This window comes from Pinus tabuliformis, chromosome 1_2, assembly GCF_031772625.1.
Source record: "Pinus tabuliformis cultivar Carrire ecotype Pingquan chromosome 1_2, CPIR1, whole genome shotgun sequence".
Lineage (NCBI taxonomy): Eukaryota > Viridiplantae > Streptophyta > Pinopsida > Pinales > Pinaceae > Pinus > Pinus tabuliformis.
The window spans coordinates 17,496,618-17,516,191 of NC_142298.1; the positions used below are offsets into that span (position 1 = coordinate 17,496,618).

The window sequence follows — 19,574 nt, forward strand, 5'->3', positions numbered from 1 at the left end:
TAGTCCAAAAAAAAAACATACTCAACAAATACCTACATATCATCAAAAACATTACTTATATTGGGATCTTCATCATCAATATCACCCTCTAAGTGTTAAAATAAAATAGAAAAAACTTGGGATGTCAAATCGATATTTTGTTTGAGTGATGGGTACATTTTTACTAGGGTCATGATAGAGGAATTCAACAATCAATGCCACCAACATAGAAGTAAATAGAAGGGTTGGTGCTCTTGATTAAATGCTAGTTCCATACTCCTATTACAATCTCCCCAATCTTGAAATCATGAAAATTGTTTAGTCTAGTGAATTTTGAGAAGGATCTAAAATTCTACTTTTTCCATATGAAATACAACGAGGATGGAACTACTCTCAAACATCCTGAAACAATTAATGGTAATGTTAAACATTTAAGTAACATGATGAAGTGACATTTATCTTTTTACTTTGTTAAACATTTAAGTAACATGATGAAGTGACATTTATCTTTTTACTTTAATAATCTAACATTACCATTAATTACATAGAATTAATAGGGCCTAGGCTAAATTATTGTTTTTAGGAAAAAATCTGGAGAGATTTCAAGAAATATTAAGAAATATTTAAAGAGACTCGGCCACAAACACCTCTTTTGGGAAAACACATCCACATCGAAGAAACATTCTCTTGCATTTCCCAAGTTTCCTCAAAAGGGATATATATGTAGGGAAACGTTTACCCAAGTATCCCCATCCTGGGACTGGAAAACACAAGGAGTGTACCCACCCGAAGAGATGTGCCCCTAAAGAACATTGATGCAAACTCATATAAGAGCATGCATAAATAAGATATAGCCATGTCAACGCATGCATAACTAAGAGATATCATGCAAACACATGTAAAGAATATAGCCATTCAAAAACATGCAACACATTCCCCACAATCTCTCGCACAACCTTTCACAGTCAAGCTTCCGATGATAATGAGATTATATAATGCACTTCCTTTTGTTCACTAATGAAATATTTCTGCAACAAATCTGAGAAACAGTTTGACAAACTATCTAATAGTCTCAACCGATCACTTGTTGAAAGCATTGCTTAAAGCATACTTAGAATAATACTTGTATTATTTGTAGGTAATGGTGCATCAAACAGCTAGTCTGGTTTGTATTTGTAAATTGTCACACCTGCCATCGAAAAGGGCTTTTTCAATTCATAACAGAATGGCGGAATTTTTTATGAAGAACATGCTATATTTAGTATTTACTATAAATATGCTAGAATGCTACAATTGATATCTTTCAGTTGATGACTTTTCTTATGATTCAGTGTCCCTTATGAGCAGCACAGGCCTTCCACATTTTGACGCATGAAACTGCAGTCAGTGGCCATGTCATACTTAACATTTGGTACAAGAACACATGAAACACTATCAGACCAAGCCTTAAATGGCAATCCAGCACAGGCTTTGTTTTAACCAGTTGGGAACCTACAAGTGTTTTATATTGATTGTGGTCATTTGTCAAAAGGTCGCGGGAAATCACCTTTAAACAACACGTCTATTTCGAAGTGGCTGAGGCCGCAGCTCTCTCTTCTTTTTATAAAACTCTGCTTAAATGCAATAAACTAATTATGATGTTGGAATCGTACGGCTGTTTTCTTCGTATATACCAAGCACTGGAAGAAAATGTGAAGAGGTAGAGCAGACTGCTTTCCCAAGCTGTTGAGCACATGATATTGTATCATGTTCCTTATAATGTATTTCTCTGAAACACTGAGGGATCTTCTAACGCCACAAATTGTTCAGCAAAGTTTGAGAGGAATGCAACACCAGCCTCTGTGAAGATGCTCTGTCAGAGAAAACCAACCTCGAGATTTAGATTATCATAGATATGTTACTTGATTAGAAGAAAAAATCAAATTTAAGTGATTAATCTAAACAACAAAATAAATATTGAATTGATGTTAGTTTCTATCCTTGCCATCAGAAATCATGCAGGGGGGCATCTTTCCCATGTTGGAGTGTCTAAATCTTGAAACTTTTCCTGGTACCGTTTCTTAAACATTTTTTGTTTTTCCAGGAAAAGTTTCGAAACATTTTTGGGTCAAGTTTAGCATGCATTTGGGACAGAAAGGCGCAATTCCCAAATCGAACTTATACTTATTTCAGTTGGATATTGGGTTGCTCAAAATTGTTAGTGAAGAGTGCTGCCCCTTGAAGCAAATCAAGAAATTTAAGAGTTGCCTATCTTTTTCAGCTTTTGGTTGCCTGGGGTAACTTTTCCAGGTTTTGCTGCTATATACTTTTTCTGGAGAAGATTATTTGCTCTTCATGGGCTGTTAAATGTGATTCAAGTCTGCCTTATGTTGCTATATTCTACTGGAGAAGATCACTTGTTATTAATGGGCTGTTCAACACAATGTCTTTTTTAATGTACCTTTTGGTGCTCTATCAAGTAATTAATTGTCGAAGATAGTTGGTTTCTGTACCTTCTTTTCATGTTCATTGCAAAATGTATTTGATTGCAACTCAAAAAAAATAGGTTTTTCATTTCTGATTATTTCTTTTGTGGTTGATGAGGTTCACAATTTGACAAGGATAGAAAATATTCAATTTAGGAAATATAATCAATACCTCTAACATCTACATGCTGCTCGGTGTCGGTGTGGAAACTAAGAATATCTTAAACATCATCAAATATGGGTGCAATATATCATCTCAGCAACCCCATCAATCTCTTCCATTTTATTTTATTTAGGAGGGAAAGGCAAGAAAGGGAATAAGTTCTCTGTATTAAACACCAAAACATGGGCATTACTGGCAGCGTTTTGATTGGAGGGAATAGCAGGTCACAAAGAAGAGGAAGTAGTGATGTAGTACTAAGTATAAATGATTAAAAATTCCTAAAATGCAAGTTCATAAAAAAATGTAGATGCAACTACTCCCTTATTTGACAAATCAAAACTGCAATCAATGGTGTACTTTAGGAAGAGTAAATTAACGGCTCTCAGTTTGCCATATCTCTTTCATGCACAAAATATATGAAAAATAAAAAATTGCACTAAATCCTACAGAACAGGAATCATAGATAAGAGATGGAGAAGGTTCAGAACTTGGGAAGCTTCTGGCAATCTGAATGAGCCCAGCCGATCTGGTTTTTCTCGTTGTCGTAAACAACAAGGTGCCCTTGCAAAGATATATCTGCAAAATCCAACACTATTTTGTTACCTTATCTTAATACCATCACCGTCATGTAGCTTAAGAACATGCCTCAACTGCTCTAGATACAAGCCCACCAAAGGTCATTCATGCCATGTTTTAAGAAAAAACAGCCGGACAAAATACAACCAAAAAGCAGCAAAACAATGTGTTGTTTCATTACCTCCAAGAACATTAGTGTCCACATTACCCATTGCAGTACCATTCAGGATTCCCAAGCAGACATTGCGTTTTTCCTGTGCATTGAAACTCATCCATCAGTAATTTTTTTTATCATAGCAATTGTTAAGCTTAATCAGTAATTAGCTTCAGCAACAATATCTTCCTTGGCAGACTCATAATGTTGATGCTTGAATGTTATCTTATGTTACAATCTCATCTGATGGAACGAGAGAGTTCTCATGGAGTATGTCAAAGCTTATGCACGCTTACATTGATGACCAAATAACCTTCTGGAAAAATTTTCATCTGTTTCGTTTTGGTGCCTCTAAAATTGAGAGTTAACAACTTAAAGTATGCTGCAGCCTCTGCAACAGATCTGATACATTCCACAAAATTCAGGAAACATTCAGGATACTAATATATTGCCAATAGCCATAGTTTTTATAACTTATACTCTAAATAAGCCTGAGATTGAAATGTTGAGATTGAACTTGTGCTTGATTTTCTAGCCACAGTTTTTATAATTTGTGCTCTAAATAAGCCTGAGATTGAATTGCTGAAATTGAACTCGCATGTGTTTTTCAAAACATAAGTGAAGCCCTTTACCCGAACCCCTTTTCCCTTCGCCAACAGAGTGGTAGGAATGAGTCTGATGAATCTTGCTGCAACTGTTTTCCAGATAGGTTTTCTTTAACCTGTCAACATTGCATTATTAGAAAGAGACAAAGTCCTTATAGGTTTTCTTTAACCTGTCAACATTGCATTATTAGAAAGAGACAAAGTCCTTATAGTATAAGGGAATGGTCATTTGTGATACTTACAGCTGTGAGGAAAGCACCATATGCTTGATTTGTGAAGTATGTGTAGGAGCTACCACTATCAAATATTATTCCTCCTAGGTTTTTTCCATCTCCATCTTTGTCAAGGGGTTTGTTCCCAAAAATCATCTGTGCAGCCCTCACGTTATAGTGCTTTCTGAAGAAAAAAAAACAGCATGTTATTAGAAGTACATAGATTATTTTGAATAACAAATTAAATCAAGAAAGTTCATTTTAAATGGATTTCAAGTTAATTCTTAAACCAGAAGACATGGGAGTTGTTTCTAACTAGTGGCACTGGCCTTTAATGCAACATAGCATCCCTATGAATTTTTGGCCAAGTCTAAAATGCAGGATGATATTGTAAGTAAATAGCGAGATGGATTTATGGGGGGAGGATACTTGTCAAAGAATATAATTAATTTGTAGGAAATTCTGGACTGAGCTTCAAGAACTGATCAGAATATATTAAAGCTAGTGATGTAATTTTCCAAAGCTCAGACAGAATGGAGTTGTATGTTTTCATGGTGATGTTTCTGGTGTTTCTGAAGGAATACAATTGCAACGAAGTCTCTTTATTTCATCTTTCTGTTAATACTATATTCCATAGGGTATATGATAATAGCAATTGTAGTTCCTAAAGGAATATGGCTCCTACAAAGTGGATCTTAGTTGATTAACAATCATCTTGCAATTGACATAGTTTTACATCTGCAAACAGATCAATATATTGTGTAATGGACTAGAAAGTCAGTTTACAACATTGGTTCAGTAATTTGAGCCTAAATTGGATGTTAAGGCAGAAGTTAGAACCACTCATTCTTTGAATCTATTCAAATGGAGCAATGGCTTCTTAAGCAAGGATGGAGATAGCTGCAGAAAGGAAAGAGAAGTAGTCTCTATAGAAAACCATTTTGTATAACAAGTTTCCTCTTGTTATATATGGGAGTGAGCTATGAATAAAATGAAACATAAGTAAGAAAGAATGGACAACAGTTAATATACAAAGTTGGGGAACCTGTCATCTTTTGAAAGGGGTTTTGCACAATTCATATCGATTATTCCTCATATAGGAATCCACAAAGAAGGCATCTAGTTTATAACAAATGATTTATGGTCAGATGGCAACTAAGCAAGTAAAATACATGCATTAATTGGCAAGTGGCAAGTGTACAGCATGGAGCTAAAAAATTTAGTTTTTCGACACTGCAAATTAGCTACCAATTTCCAAGTATCAAGTGATGGACCAAAAAGATTAACAACATGAGCCATGTAAATGGCTGATAAAAACAACAAGGGTTATTCATATATTTAACATTATATATATTATAGGAGAAGTAAAAGTTGAAAAGCTTTCATCATATTCTTCAAATTCTTTTAAAAATAATGGTAAAAATGTCCTCAAATCTATGTTGCAAGAAACGCTGAAACATTTAGAAGTTTCCGAAACGGGGACGGCATATATATATATATATATATATATATATATATATATATATTCAATATTAAATAAATTATAACACATTATTTTGCAAGAAAAGAAAGAATGAGACATATAAATGACATTTTAGAAGGAAATCCAAATTTATATTAACTCCAACAGATGATTACATGATGCAAATATCCAAAATTAGCCTTTATAGATGAGGCTTTACATCCAAGACTCCAAAATCAGCCTTTATATGTGAGGCTATATGTGCTAAAACTGAAATAAAACATGAACTAAAGACAATCATGGCTACATTAACATATCATTACTAATAAAACTCCTCATCCTCATCAGCAAAGATAGAACAAGATGCTTGTTCAGCAGAAGAGGCAACTCTACTAGTACTTCCAGTTGCACTTGCATCACCACTGGCACAAATATCAAGAGCAGAAAGAGAGAGCTCTAAATCTGGACATTCTGCATCCACATCCCATTCTTTATGAGGTCCACTTGTATATTCTTCACCCCTACGAGACACAAGGCGTAGGTTTGAATGCACATATACAAGGTCCTCTGCCTTCTACGATCCCAACCTGTTGCGCTTCACACTATGAATGAAACTGTAGGTGCTCCAATTCCGTTCTACTGATGAAGAGCTTGCCACTTGTGATAGAATACAAGTGGCAAGACTTTGCAAATGAACACCACTTGCCCCATGACAAGTCCACCACTTAATTGGGTCCATGGTCCTCCTCTCATCCAAAGTTGATATGTCTGCAAAATCCTCTAATCCAGCAGCAAAACAGGGAAATTTTTGCCTTACATCAGTTTGAAAAGAAGCTAGAAATATCCTTTGAAAGGCTTTCTTCACTCCATTGGCCACCTCCTTGTCCTTATGTGGAACCTTCCTCTTCCCATCGCTTTCAGCAATGAATTCTTCATCATAAAATTTTGGATTCAGAGCACGTGCCAAGGTGTGCAACGGAGTGTTGAAGCTATTCCACCTGGTAACAATAATGGACCTCATTCGTTCAGCAAAATCGAAATCCACAAAAAGAAGAGTGGGAGCCTCATGTGTAATAATTTCCACAGTTTTTTCAACCATGGTATCCATGCTATCATAAACCTCTCCTAAAACAGGTTTCTCTGTGTCTACGGCTCAAAGAAGATCAAATGCAGGTGATGTGAACTTGAGCAAGAAATCAATCTTGCTCCACCAATCTTCATTAACCAACACCCTCCTCACCATATTTCCCTTTTCTAAATCTGTCTGTCTCCACTCAGCCCAAGTTGGACCCACCACCATACTCATTAATGGATTTTTAACATCAACAAGGCGACACAACATGATGAAGTTTGAGGCATACCGTGTCTTAGCAAATTTCAACAACTCCAATTTGGAGTATTCTCAATATATTGCTTGAGATTGGTGGTGGTTGGTGATAAATTTTATAATCTTCCTAGCCTGCCCTGCGACCTCCTTAATCCATTCTGTTTTTGCCTCAATCTCTTCTAAAATCATATTCAAATTGTGGATAATGCAAGGAGTCCAAAATATGTGATTGTATCTACTCTCAACAATCAAGCCTACATCTTCGCAAACAGGTGCATTATCTGTGATAACTTGCACCACATTTTCTGAGCCTACTTGTTCAATAGCAGAAATTAAAATATCAGCAATGAACTTACTATCCTTTATCTCACCCGAACAATCTTTTGCTTTGATGACCATGGCTTCTTTTGGTGATGATGCAATGACATTAATAAACGGCCTGCGTCTTGTATCAGTCCAACCATCTAAGATAATAGAACCCCTGTACTACCCCATGAGCTATGAATCGGTTTCAAAACATCATCAAGAAGTTGTTTCTCTTTCTTCAGCAAAATTGTTCTAACTTTTTCATAGTTTGGGCCCTTGTAACCTTGAGGAGCTTTGTTAATCGCTCTCACCAAATCCTGCCAATATGGGGATCGAACCACATTAAAGGGGATGCCACAAGCAAAGATGGCCCTTGCCACTCTTGATTCAGCTTCTTCTCTACCTTGACTATCAAGCATTTTCACCAATCCGTTGTCTTGAATTGGAGTTAATGGCTTTGATAACTCTGCTTCTACTTCTAGTGCCCTCCTCTTTCTCGCTTCCTGAACAATCCTTGGCTCAACGCTATCAGACATGCGAGGATTGGTAGTACCCATGCCAATTTTGCTTCTTTGAGCCTTCAACCTTTGAGCATCATTGCTCTCTTTCTTGAATTTAGCCCTCACCTCTGCCTTTTTGGTATGTGCACACACATCAATACCGTTCATCTCTTCATGTAAAAATGTGAGCCTTCACTCTTGTGTAAGAGCCCTTGAAGGTCCTTTCATTTTGCATAAACTGCACTTCCATTCCCATGTACCACCGAAACCCATCTACTTCACTTTGATAACATACTTTCATAAAGGATAATATTCTTGTTGCTTGCTTGCTTGAGTGGATTTAGGGGCACTTGAAAAACAACTTTGAGAAGCCATGATTGCTGCAAAATTACAACAATAAAAAATGAAAAACTCACCCAAAATGAAACACTAGTTTGAGAAGCCATGAATAATGCAAAATTAGGAAATGAAAACTCACCCAACTAGTTGTTGCCCACGCCCTTCCTCTTGCTGCCCACGCTCCAAAACACAAATAAACTCCTTGTTGTTGTTATAGAAAGCTCTTCTTGCAAAACAATGTGTGAGAAATGAGTGAATGAAGTGCCTTTTTAAAGAAAAGAAGAGGCTCATAGGGTTTCTAGAGAATTCTATTCTTCTCATCTTCTAGAGAATTCCATTTGTAAATTTTTTTATTAAATTTAGCTAACAGCCACATAAAAATTAGTTGATTAGTGTATTTTGGTGTTAGATGGGGCCCACGCCCTCTTTCCACTCCTTGAGATGGTCAAAAAAGGCCCAAAAAAGTTTATATTTTTCTTTTTAGCCACCGAAACTCCGCCGAAACGCCATCGGCCGTACCGTCTAGAAATCGTGAAACGCCGTATGGTACAGCTGGCAGCATTTCGGTGGCATTTCAAGCTTGTTTTGGCGTTTTGGGTCATCCCCAGTACTAGTACGCCACTAAATTTGGCATTTCCTGCAACATATCCTCATATTGTTATTCCTATTCGTGATAACCTAAGATGGTTCTCGTCTTATTTGATAATCTAACTCAAAATTGTTGATATTCTTCTCTAAGGTAGCCGAGGCAAAGGAATTTTTGAGACATTTAGAAATTGGAACCTTAGATATTAACCTCAGAAATGTTGCAAAGAAAACAAAGAATCTTGATGAAAATTCAACCTGCTAAGTTGCATGTGAAAAAACAACTGGTTAAGATCTTAAGCTAGAACTAATGTAGACACTTGTTTGACAACTAGAAGCATGGAATCTAGCTCAGATCCTTCTCTAGAATAGCATGAGGTAAAGGAATGTTTTAAGACATTTGGAAATTGGAACCTTGTATATTTGTATCATAAAGGTCACAAAGAAAAGAAAGAACCCTGATGAAGAATAAACCTGCTAGGTTATATGTCAAAAACAACTGATTAAAAACTTAAATTGGAACTAGTGTAGACACTAGGGTGACAACAAGACACATGGAATCAAGCCTTCGACAAATTCAATTTGTTATAATCAAAATAAGATAAAAGATTGTGGTAAACGATATCTATTAAAAAAAATATCTGTACTAAAGAATGGTTAGACGGGAAAATGAGATGCTAATAGATATGTCACATGAAATATGTAATAAAAATGAAGGTGCAAATTTTTTTTGGGAAATGCTAATCTGTTTCCCTGATGAAGAATAAACCTGCTAGGTTATATGTCAAAAACAACTGATTAAGAACTTAAATTGGAACTAGTGTAGACACTAGGGTGACAACAAGACACATGGAATCAAGCCTTCGACAAATTCAATTTGTTATAATCAAAATAAGATAAAAGATTGTGGTAAACGATATCTATTAAAAAAAATATCTATACTAAAGAATGGTTAGACGGGAAAATGAGATGCTAATAGATATGTCACATGAAATATGTAATAAAAATGAAGGTGCAAATTTTTTTTTGGGAAATGCTAATCTGTTTATTAGTGTTTCGAATATTATTATTCCAAATAACGGAAGTAAACTTCAAGGAAAATCAAAGAGAAAGATGTAAAGAGAGGATTATGCATTGTAACAAAGAAACCAAGTAATTTATGGATAAATTGTAGAAGAGAAAGATCTACGCTTTATATGGCAAGATGAATGTAGCTAAGGATTCATACTATCACCTCTCAATGTACTACTATGGGCATTATTCCTCTCTTGAAATGGACGACACTATCTTATCTCTATTTAATAGTCCTCATTGTTGTGCAACTATGGAAATGTTTTTTGTACAAGAGTTCAACAAGAAGCTAATGTTGCTCATGGGGCAACTTCGACTGTTAGACCTATGACAGCATGGAGAAGAAGAAATACTGAGTGGCAAGGCAGTGTTAGATAGCTTCCAAGATTTCTTCTTATCGAAGTTACATGGTTTGGGCTCGGCAGGGATTGAGTTTAGTTTAAGTTTGAATATTTTGATGAGGATTTCCATTAGGTTTATATATATATATATATATATAACTTTTAAAATTAAATATGTCATAAACTAGTAAGAAATCGACATCAATAAATATAAAAAATAGTATCATGGATTTGGAAATTTAAAAGATAAATTATGAGTTTGAGTTGTGACATGTGGTTATGAGTTTTGATCTATGAACTTGGTCAATGGCCATGAGGTTCGATGAGGTTCGCCAAACATCAAAAAAAATTAGGTTCACAAAATTTTGGACCTCAAGGTTGAAGTTCGGCGAACATTGTGACATAGCTTCCTATACAGATTATTGTAGAGACTTAGTGAAGGGATGGTCAAATATTAAGGAAAAACTATCAAAACTAGTTTAGATAGATGGATCGCTGTTAAAATTGGCAACTAGGGTCAAACTCCATGAGGATCACCTTATTCATGGCTGATAATATATTATCTAGATTCCTCTTGTCGAGAGGTGTAGGATTGATCTAAACATCATCCGATTCCGATAAATATTTATGGAGATATGAAATTATTTTGATTATGGACAAATTGTCAAAGTCGGCCAGCAACTTATGTAGGCTCAGAAGCCCAACAGACACATCTATTCATCATCAACATTTACATATAAGTACAGGATGTCTCCTCCACATTTGGACAAACTTCTCATCCATCTCTCTCTCTCTCTTCTGCGCAGAAAAGAGTCTCTCTCTCTCCTGCGCAGATAGATCTCTCTCACACGTGAGAAGGAAGGACACAGTTTTCTAAGGGTTTACAAACTGCAAATTGGAACTTTGACCAGCGTTGACCAACATTCTCTCCCTTGACTGTGCAGTAGTTGAAGCTAACTCTCCTTGGAAATCTGCAATTTTTGGCACAGGAATCGAGGTGATCTGACCTTCGGTTTGGAAGATATTGACTTCCCTAGTTTAGGGCTAATGCCGATGATGCTAATGCCGGTGATGCCGATGACGCTGATGCCAGTGATGCTAATGATGTTGATGCCGGTGATGCCGATGATGCTGGTGTCGGTGATGCCGCTGATGCCGATTGTGCTGATGTCGCTGATGCTGATGCCACTGATGCTAATGCCGCTAATCTAGGGTTTGTTGCTGCTAATATAAATCAGGCTTTTGTATTATTTCTCTCTGTTGAATCATTGAAGATAAAAGAAGATTTGATCAAAGGCTTTCCCCATATTGGGGTTTGTCCCTGGCTAGCCACCACATCTTGTGTCTCTTGTCTTGGCTTGTTTTTTGTTGATCATTTAATGTTCTATCTGCACTTTACTTATGTACATGTGATTGCTAATCTATGGATAATAAAAAGAAAGATAAGTATACTGCTCTAAGCATAGAACATACCGTAATTTAACATGGTATCGGAGCTGAGGTGAAGACAAAGCCCAAGCAAGAGCAAGAGCAACCATCGAAGAGAAGGTTGGCAAGACTATCTAAAAAGAACTATGGGGTCCTCAACGCTCTTCCCCGCCAAAGACAAGCTCCATGAGAAGACTGACTATCACGGATGGAAGATGTCTCTCGATCTGACTTTAGAAGATCAAGAAGTGTTGGACCATGTGAGAGGCAATATTGTTGAGCCTCCATCAAATGCATCCACTGCTGCCAGGAACAAATGGAAATCCGGAAAAATCAAAGCAAAGAAGATCATTCGGGACTCTATCGACAAGCCCTTGGTGGCCTATGTTTTTGAGCTGAACACCTCCAAGGAAATCTACAATAGACTAGTGAGTTTATTTAATGGCAAAATGCATTCAAGAAGAAGCAAGGATGGAAGAACAGGAAATGCCCACACTTAAAGGTCATCTCGTTGCCTTTTCTTCTCATGCTAAAAGAAGAAACAATTCCGAGGCTAAATCCAAAGGAAAGACTGGACCAAAGGGTGGAAGAAAAGGACGATGTTACCATTGCAATAAACCAGGTCATTATGCAAGGGAGTGTCCTGATAAAAGGAACTCACACCGGGATGATGATCAAAATCCCTCTCAAGGCAATCAAAGAAATGGCAGGTCAAATGGCCGAGGTAAAAGGAGTGCTGGAAATCAAGGAAGAGGACAACCATTCAAGAAGGCAAGAAATTCCAGGTATGAATCTAACACTGTTGACAATAAGCAGGATGAATATTAACTACGACCTGCTCTATCTACCTCTGCTGCTTCGGACTCGCTAGGAAATTGGCTTATTGATAGTGGTACCGCAAGGCACTTCACTAGTTACAAAGAAGTTCTCCATAATCTCATAGAGAAAGAAACCAACCTAGAAATTGTCCTTGGAGATAATATGAAATATCAAGTGAAAGGTGTAGGGAATGTCTCTCTTAAATTGAATCAAGGTAATACAATCCACCTGTAGGATGTATTATATGTACCTGATCTCAAAAAGAACCTGGTGTCCATTTCGGCAATGGAAGACGAAGGCTACAAGGTGGCTTTCAGCAATGGCAAGAGACTAGCATTAAGAAGGAGACTACTACACCATACACTCTTGAACAGAATGGTGTGGCAGAAAGGAAGAACCATACGATTGTGGAAGTTGTTCGTGCCATGCTTCATGATCAAAGACTTCCAAAGTTTCTATGGACCGAAGCTGCAAACATCGTCGTATATGTACAAAACCGATGCCCCCATCAAGCATTGGGTTCCAAAACTCCTAAAGAAATGTTCACCGATAAGAAACCTGATATATCTCATTTTAGAATTTTTGGAAACCCTATATATTTTCATGTGCCGAAAGAGAAAAGGAATAAATTGGGTGCACCTGGAAAGAAAGGAATCTTCGTGGGCTATAGTGAAAATACTAAGGGCTATAGAATCTATGTAGCCGGTCAAAGGGAAATCATGATTAGTCATGATGTCACCTTTGACGAAGATATGGCTCTCAACAAGGTGAACAATCTTCCTACAGTGAGGAGCTCTCAAGAAGCTGACACCAGGGAACCGAAAGAAAAAGAGTATGACGAGATATTTGCACCTGTTGCCAGATATACCACCATCCGCTCGATCATAGCCCTTGCGACTTCACAAGGATGGAAACTACATCAGATGGATGTTAAGATCGCGTTCTTGCATGGTTCAATCAAAGAAGAGGTCTATGTGGAGCAACCCAAAGGATTTGAGATTTATGATCGAAAATCTCATGTGTGCAGGTTGAAGAAGGCCCTCTATGGGCTGAAGCAAGCACCCCGATCATGGTATGAGAGGATCGATAGCTACTTGATGATGTTGGGATTCACTAGGAGTGAAGCCGATCCTAACCTTTACTTTAAGGTTGAATATGACAGACCTCTCATATTGGTGCTGTATGTTGACAACCTCTTTCCAACAGGTGCAGACCCTCTCATTCACAAATGTAAGAGGGAGCTAGCTTCTGAATTCGAGATGAAAGATCTAGGACTCATGCACTATTTCCTAGGACTCAAAGTCTAGCAGAAACCAGGGGAGATTTTCCTACCACAAGGAAATTATGTGGTGAAGATACTGGAAAGATTCGCCATGGTGGACTGCAAGCCCGTAACTACCCCAATGGAGCTTAACTTTAAGAAGTTAAGCGATAGAGCTACCGGACCCATTTTACGAAATGCTACTGAGTATCGACATCTCGTCAGAGCATTGATGTTCTTGGTGAACTCTCATCCGGATATATGCTTTGCAGTCAACACTTTGAGCCAACATATGGTTGAGCCTTGTCACTCACATTGGATTGGTGCCAAGAATCTGCTGAGATATCTTCGTGGCACAATCACTCATGGATTAAGATACACTGCCGGAAATGTGAGACTACTTGGGTATATTGATGCTGATTGCGCAGGCAATGTGGAGAATCGGAAGAGCATATCCGGGTGCTATTTCTCTTTGGGATCTGCCTCGATATCCTTGATGAGCAGGAAGCAAAAGTCGGTGGCTTTGAGCACCACCGAGGCAGAATATATTGCTGCTAGCATGGCCTCGTATGAGGCCGTCTGGTTGTGAAAGCTCTTCAGTGCTCTATTTGGATTTACATTGGATACCACCGTGATTCTATGTGACAACCAGAGCGAGATCCGTTTATCAGAAAATCCCGTATTTCATGATCGCTCCAAACACATCAATATCAGGTACCACAATATTCGAGATATGGTGCAGAGAGTAGCAATAAGGCTCCAACATATCGGTACAGATGAACAAGTCGGTGACATTCTGACAAAGCCCCTAGCAAAGGTCAAATTCCTGACTTTCCGAAAATGACTTGGTGTCATTCAGATACCCTCTTATGAGGGTCGAGGATGATGTATTGAGCTCTGGGAGCTCCAAGGGGGCGTCGGGTACTTCTTGGAGCGACATATGACCACGGGGTGACTCACCATCCCCTGTTGGTGCACTTTGTACAAGGTAAAAGGTTCAACCTTCCCCTGTGACACCCCGTGGCCACTATGGAATAGAATGATTAGTTCTCTTGTGGGCCAGGATGATTCGTTCTCTATGGCGACTATGGAACAGGATGATTAATTCTCCTATGGGCCAGGATGATTCGTTCTCCGTGGCAACTATGGAACGGGATGATTAGTTCTCCTGTGGGCCAGGATGATTCGTTCTCCGTGGCGACTATGGAACAGGACGATTTGTTCTCCTATGGGCCTGGATGATGTGTTCTCCATGGCAATTATGGAACAGGATGATTCGTTCTCCTGTAGGCCAGGATGATTAGTTCTCTGTGGCATCCACTGGACAGGATGATTAGTTCTCTTGTTGAGGCATCCTACCCATGCAGTCTGGGACTCAAGGGAAGTACCTCTCATCTGATCAATGAGCAAGGAAATGAGGATAGGGACCATAGTAGTACCAATGGACGCATTGTTGTATCTACCATACTCCCTATGCTAGGATGACCTTCATTGATCTGGGATCAATGATATTGGTCTGGGACCAGTGAGAGTGGTACCCACTATGACACTGACTTCGGGTCAGTAGAGGATTGGTCTGGGACCAGTGGTACACACTCTGAGACTGACTTTGGGTCAGTGGAGGATGGTATGATACATCCTCGATCACTTCTTCTTCTTCTTCTTCTTCATAGTTCGAGCAGAGCAGAACAGAGCAGAGCATAGCAAGGCAGAGCAGAGCAGGGGTCAAGCTGTTCAGGGCAATGCATTTGATGGATGAATAGTAGCAACGGTCAGACGAATTGCAAATGGAATTCTCCCTAATTGAGAGGGAGTGTTAAAATTGGAAACTAGGGCCAAACTCCATGAGGATCACCTTATTCATGGCTGATAATATTTTATCTAGATTCCTCTCATCGAGAGGTGTAGGATTGATCTAAAGATCATCCGATTCCGATAAGTATTTATGGAGATATGAATTTATTTTGATTATGGACAAATTGTCAAAGTCGGCCAGCAACTTATGTAGGCTCAGAAGCCCAATAGACACATCTATTCATCATCAACGTTTGCATATAAATATAGGGTGTCTCCTCCTCATTTGGAGGCACTTCTCATCCATCTCTCTCTCTCTCTTCTGCACAGAAAAGAGTCTCTCTCTCTCCTGCGCAGATAGATCTCTCTCTCACACGTGGGAAGGAAGGACGTAGTTTTCTAAGGGTTTACAAACTGCAGATTGGAACTTTGACTAGCATTGACCAGCATTCTCTCTCTTGACTGCGCAATAGGTGAAGCTGACTCTCCTTGGAAATCCGCAATTTTTGGCACAGGGATCGAGGTGATTTGACCTCCGATTTGGAAGATATTGACTGCCCTAGTTTAGGGCTGATGCCAATGCCGGTGATGTCGATGATGTTGATGCCGGTGATGCCGATGATGCCGATGCCGGTTATGTTGATGCCGGTGATGCCGATGTCGCTGATGCTGATGTCGCTGATCTAGGGTTTGCTGCTGCTGATATAAATCAGACTTTTGTACTATTTCTCTCTGTTGAATTATTGAAGATAAAAGAAGATTTGATCAAAGGGTTTTCCCATATTGGGGTTTGTCCTTGGCTAGCCGCCACATCTTGTGTCTCTTGTCTTAGCTTGTTTTCTATTGATCGTTTAATGTTCTATCTACACTCTACTTATGTACATGTGATTGCTAATCTGTGGATAATAAAAAGAAAGATAAGTAAACTGCTCTAAACATAGAACATACCGTAATTTAACAATAGCACATGCAAAGGAGGAACAGAAACTTTCCAAAAGAAAGAAGGATAATGGTTTTGGTGCAATATCTCAAGGTACAGAAACCAGAATTACAAGAATTAACTGCAGATGTGTCAGAGCATGTTAAAACTCTAGAAGACCAGCTTAGCCTGTAAAATTGAACACAAAATAAGATGAAGAAAAACATTGTGAATATTTTGAAGCCAAAAATGACCATGGTGTGCATATAGAGGAAATTTGTCCCATCCATATAATCAAGGTTGTAGATGGATAACCTTATCCAGACTCTCTGTGGTTTTTGTACTGAAGCATTTGAAAGGAGAGCAAACGGGAGCCCATACAACTTACACAACTTTGGGGGCAATGAAATAAACAGCACATAAATGAATTCAGAACAAGAAGGCTCTGCCGTATCAGAATATTCAAGATTAGCAGCTAGGGAGACTGAAAAATGATTTTATGCTATGTTTCTTGAGACTGAAATTAAAAATAAATTCTGATATGTGATGAACTTCGATTTGGTGCCTATTAAATCAATGAAACTTTTATTTGTTGAGATCCATATTTAGAAAATATGCTTAAGGAGGAATCTAATTGATTATGCTGAACTTTGAATTGAATAGACAGAGAGAACAGAGAAAGTGGATTTAATTTGATCTTACATAGATGGCCTGCCAAGCATGGGAACCCAAGTCATGGCTGAGGTGGATACAGGATCATCACCAAAGAACATGTATCCCCCATCTCGTCCTCCTCCTGAAATACAGTGACCTATCACATTCTTGATGAGGCCTTGCTTTGCCCATTGAGATGGAAGACTCGCCATACCACGGCCAAGACCCAAAACACCATCCGTGCGTGCAGGGGACTTTTCCAAAGATCCCTGCTGGTCATATCCACACCTGTCATGGAAAACATTTATGAGCATGACTGATCACTTCCATTTATTTTTATGCCCATCATGACCAGTAAGGTCTTCACCTGAAACACTTTTCCATTTTCTTTTTCTACATCCCCCATACCAGGAAGGTCTATCAGGCCTTTTAAAATATGTAGTGACATTTTCTGGATGATCAAGGATATCTGTTATCAGATTCCATAATTCAGTAATTTTCACAGTTTTAAAAGTTGTTTGAAAGAAATGAATTCCATCTGACACAAACAAACTAATTAAAAGAAGAAACACATACCCAAAAACAGAATTTTCTGTCAACCAAGTTTTATTGGTTAGACAGGCCCAAACAATGTCCCTAACAAGGACCCCTATAGAAGAGCTCTGATCTGCATACTCAACATAATAATCACACTGTTGAGAAGGTCCTTTGTGGTTGTGATTATGGACACTCCCTGCCTGCACAGCAGCACACAGAGGATCCTTGTCTGGCACCAGGGAGTTTTTCTTTAGCTTGTACAAGGGATGTGGTCCCTGCAAAGAAGGCATAAAACTCTCATGTTGTCTCAAACTACAAAACCCAGGATAGAATGAATTCAAGAAATAACAGGTGTCCACTGCTGAACGAAAAAGCTGAGAATGCAGAGAGTCAAATACATCTATTACAGTAACTCAAGGAAGTGCCTAAGACATATACAAGAGAGAAATGGAGAAAGACAACTAACAGAGCATACAACTAATGCAGCCCATGATGCAGACGCTAACAAGTAGAAAACAACTTTCAGATGCATCAATTGGGTCTTGTCAAGCACCATGAATTCTACTTCAAATACCATGAATATCTAGAAATCCAGTATGCTAATTGCCAGATTGGAATGCATGTATAAACAAGAAGAAATAATTTGCAAGCAAGCAATGCATGGACCACTAACCCAAAATGCAGAGTCAACTCTGAGATTCGGCAGGCTGCTAACTTGGCTTATTTTAAAAGTAGGGAACATAAAATTGGCAAAGTACTAGTGATTGCTAGCAAGTGTGATGGGCCTGCTACCAACCCAAAATGCAAAATCAACTCTGAGACTCAGAAAGCTCATAACCTGGCTTATTAAAAAATCTGGGAACAGAAACTAGCCAAACTACTGGTCATAGTCTGCAAGTGGGATAGATCTACTACCAACCCAAAATGCAGAGTCAACTCCACAATTCAAAAGGCCCATAACTTGGCTTGTTAAAAATTTAGGGAACCTAAAATCAGGGAATAAAACAGAATTCATCAAATTACTGCCCATTGTCCGCAAATGGGAGAGGTCTGCTACCTTAACCATGTATTGTAAGCATGCATCTGCAAAATACTCAAATTACTCAAATGATGGCCTAAGCTACATACTTTGGCACAACTTCTGCATGGAGCATCACACTGGACCCAGGTGAGGTCACTCCCACTGTCCACATCCAGAAAGTATGGCTTCGGAGGAACCCCAACATGCATAGTAACGTAATACAGCCTGCAATTCCACTGCATTCAGTTGCATATTCTATAATAAACATTGAATTCAGAACTTAGAATGAAATTCTTATGGTCTTCCACATTACCCATCCGGAACAACATTCCCTTTAAGAGAAAAGATAGTAGTTTCCTCCGCCTGCAACCTGCTACCAATCCTGTTGGTGTCTCGGCTCAGAAAGAAAGCCTTGGAATCGTCGTCTTTTTCATCATCAGCTGCAGGATATTTGGGATGGAGACGGTATACGTCGGCCTGTTGAGAAAAGCATATGCAAACACCGAAGAGTACAAATACAAGAAGCAAATTCCTGAATAAACCCATGTTGGTCTATGCCTTCCTCAGCTTATAATCAAATTTATAACATACCTGAGAGAGTTGTTGGAATATCCCATCAACAATGAATTTTATTTAGATAATTCTCTTCTCGATCTATCACAAAGTAGCTCAGTTTCCTGGCTAATCTGCAGCCTACATGAGCATAATGGAAGAAATCACCCCATGGATGGTAGGTAGTTATTACTGCACCTGACACAATTCAAAAAATCTCATCGTGGCTAATCTGCAGCCTACATGAGCACCCAATGGATGGTAAGTAGATATTACTGCACCGAATTCAAAAAATCGCCGAAAATAAGTAGTCTGTTTAGGCAACCAATAAATCCCATGCTATAGGGGCAACCAATAAATCCCATGCTATAGGGCCTTTATTAGTCTTTAAGAGTACTTTTTTCTCTGCAGGGTCAGTGTGAAGTACATCTCTGCGTCTGCGGATGGCAGGAGCTAACCAACTTGTCATGTTGATCTGGATTGTCTATCACATGTTGATTTTTG

The 19,574-nt window shown here is 38.6% G+C and overlaps 1 protein-coding gene across 2 annotated transcripts; it reads right to left on the bottom strand.

Annotated features, from left to right (window-relative positions):
• Nucleotides 1-1,541: 1,541 nt before the first annotated feature.
• Nucleotides 1,542-19,309, bottom strand: LOC149204092 (aspartyl protease APCB1-like). Of its 2 annotated transcripts, XM_089394640.1 has the most exons (11): nucleotides 19,110-19,306; nucleotides 18,832-18,958; nucleotides 18,626-18,743; nucleotides 17,537-17,772; nucleotides 17,009-17,248; nucleotides 4,185-4,338; nucleotides 3,970-4,058; nucleotides 3,634-3,739; nucleotides 3,365-3,437; nucleotides 3,096-3,183; nucleotides 1,542-1,831 (listed from the first exon to the last, which is right to left on the bottom strand). In XM_089394640.1, the coding sequence occupies exons 3-11, from the start codon at nucleotides 18,725-18,727 to the stop codon at nucleotides 1,768-1,770; spliced, it is 1,152 nt and encodes a 383-aa protein (XP_089250766.1). In that variant the 5' UTR covers nucleotides 18,728-18,743; nucleotides 18,832-18,958; nucleotides 19,110-19,306; the 3' UTR covers nucleotides 1,542-1,767. The 2 variants fall into 2 exon arrangements, with proteins under 2 accessions (XP_089250766.1, XP_089250765.1); XM_089394639.1 differs by having other exon boundaries at nucleotides 18,832-19,309.
• Nucleotides 19,310-19,574: the final 265 nt, after the last annotated feature.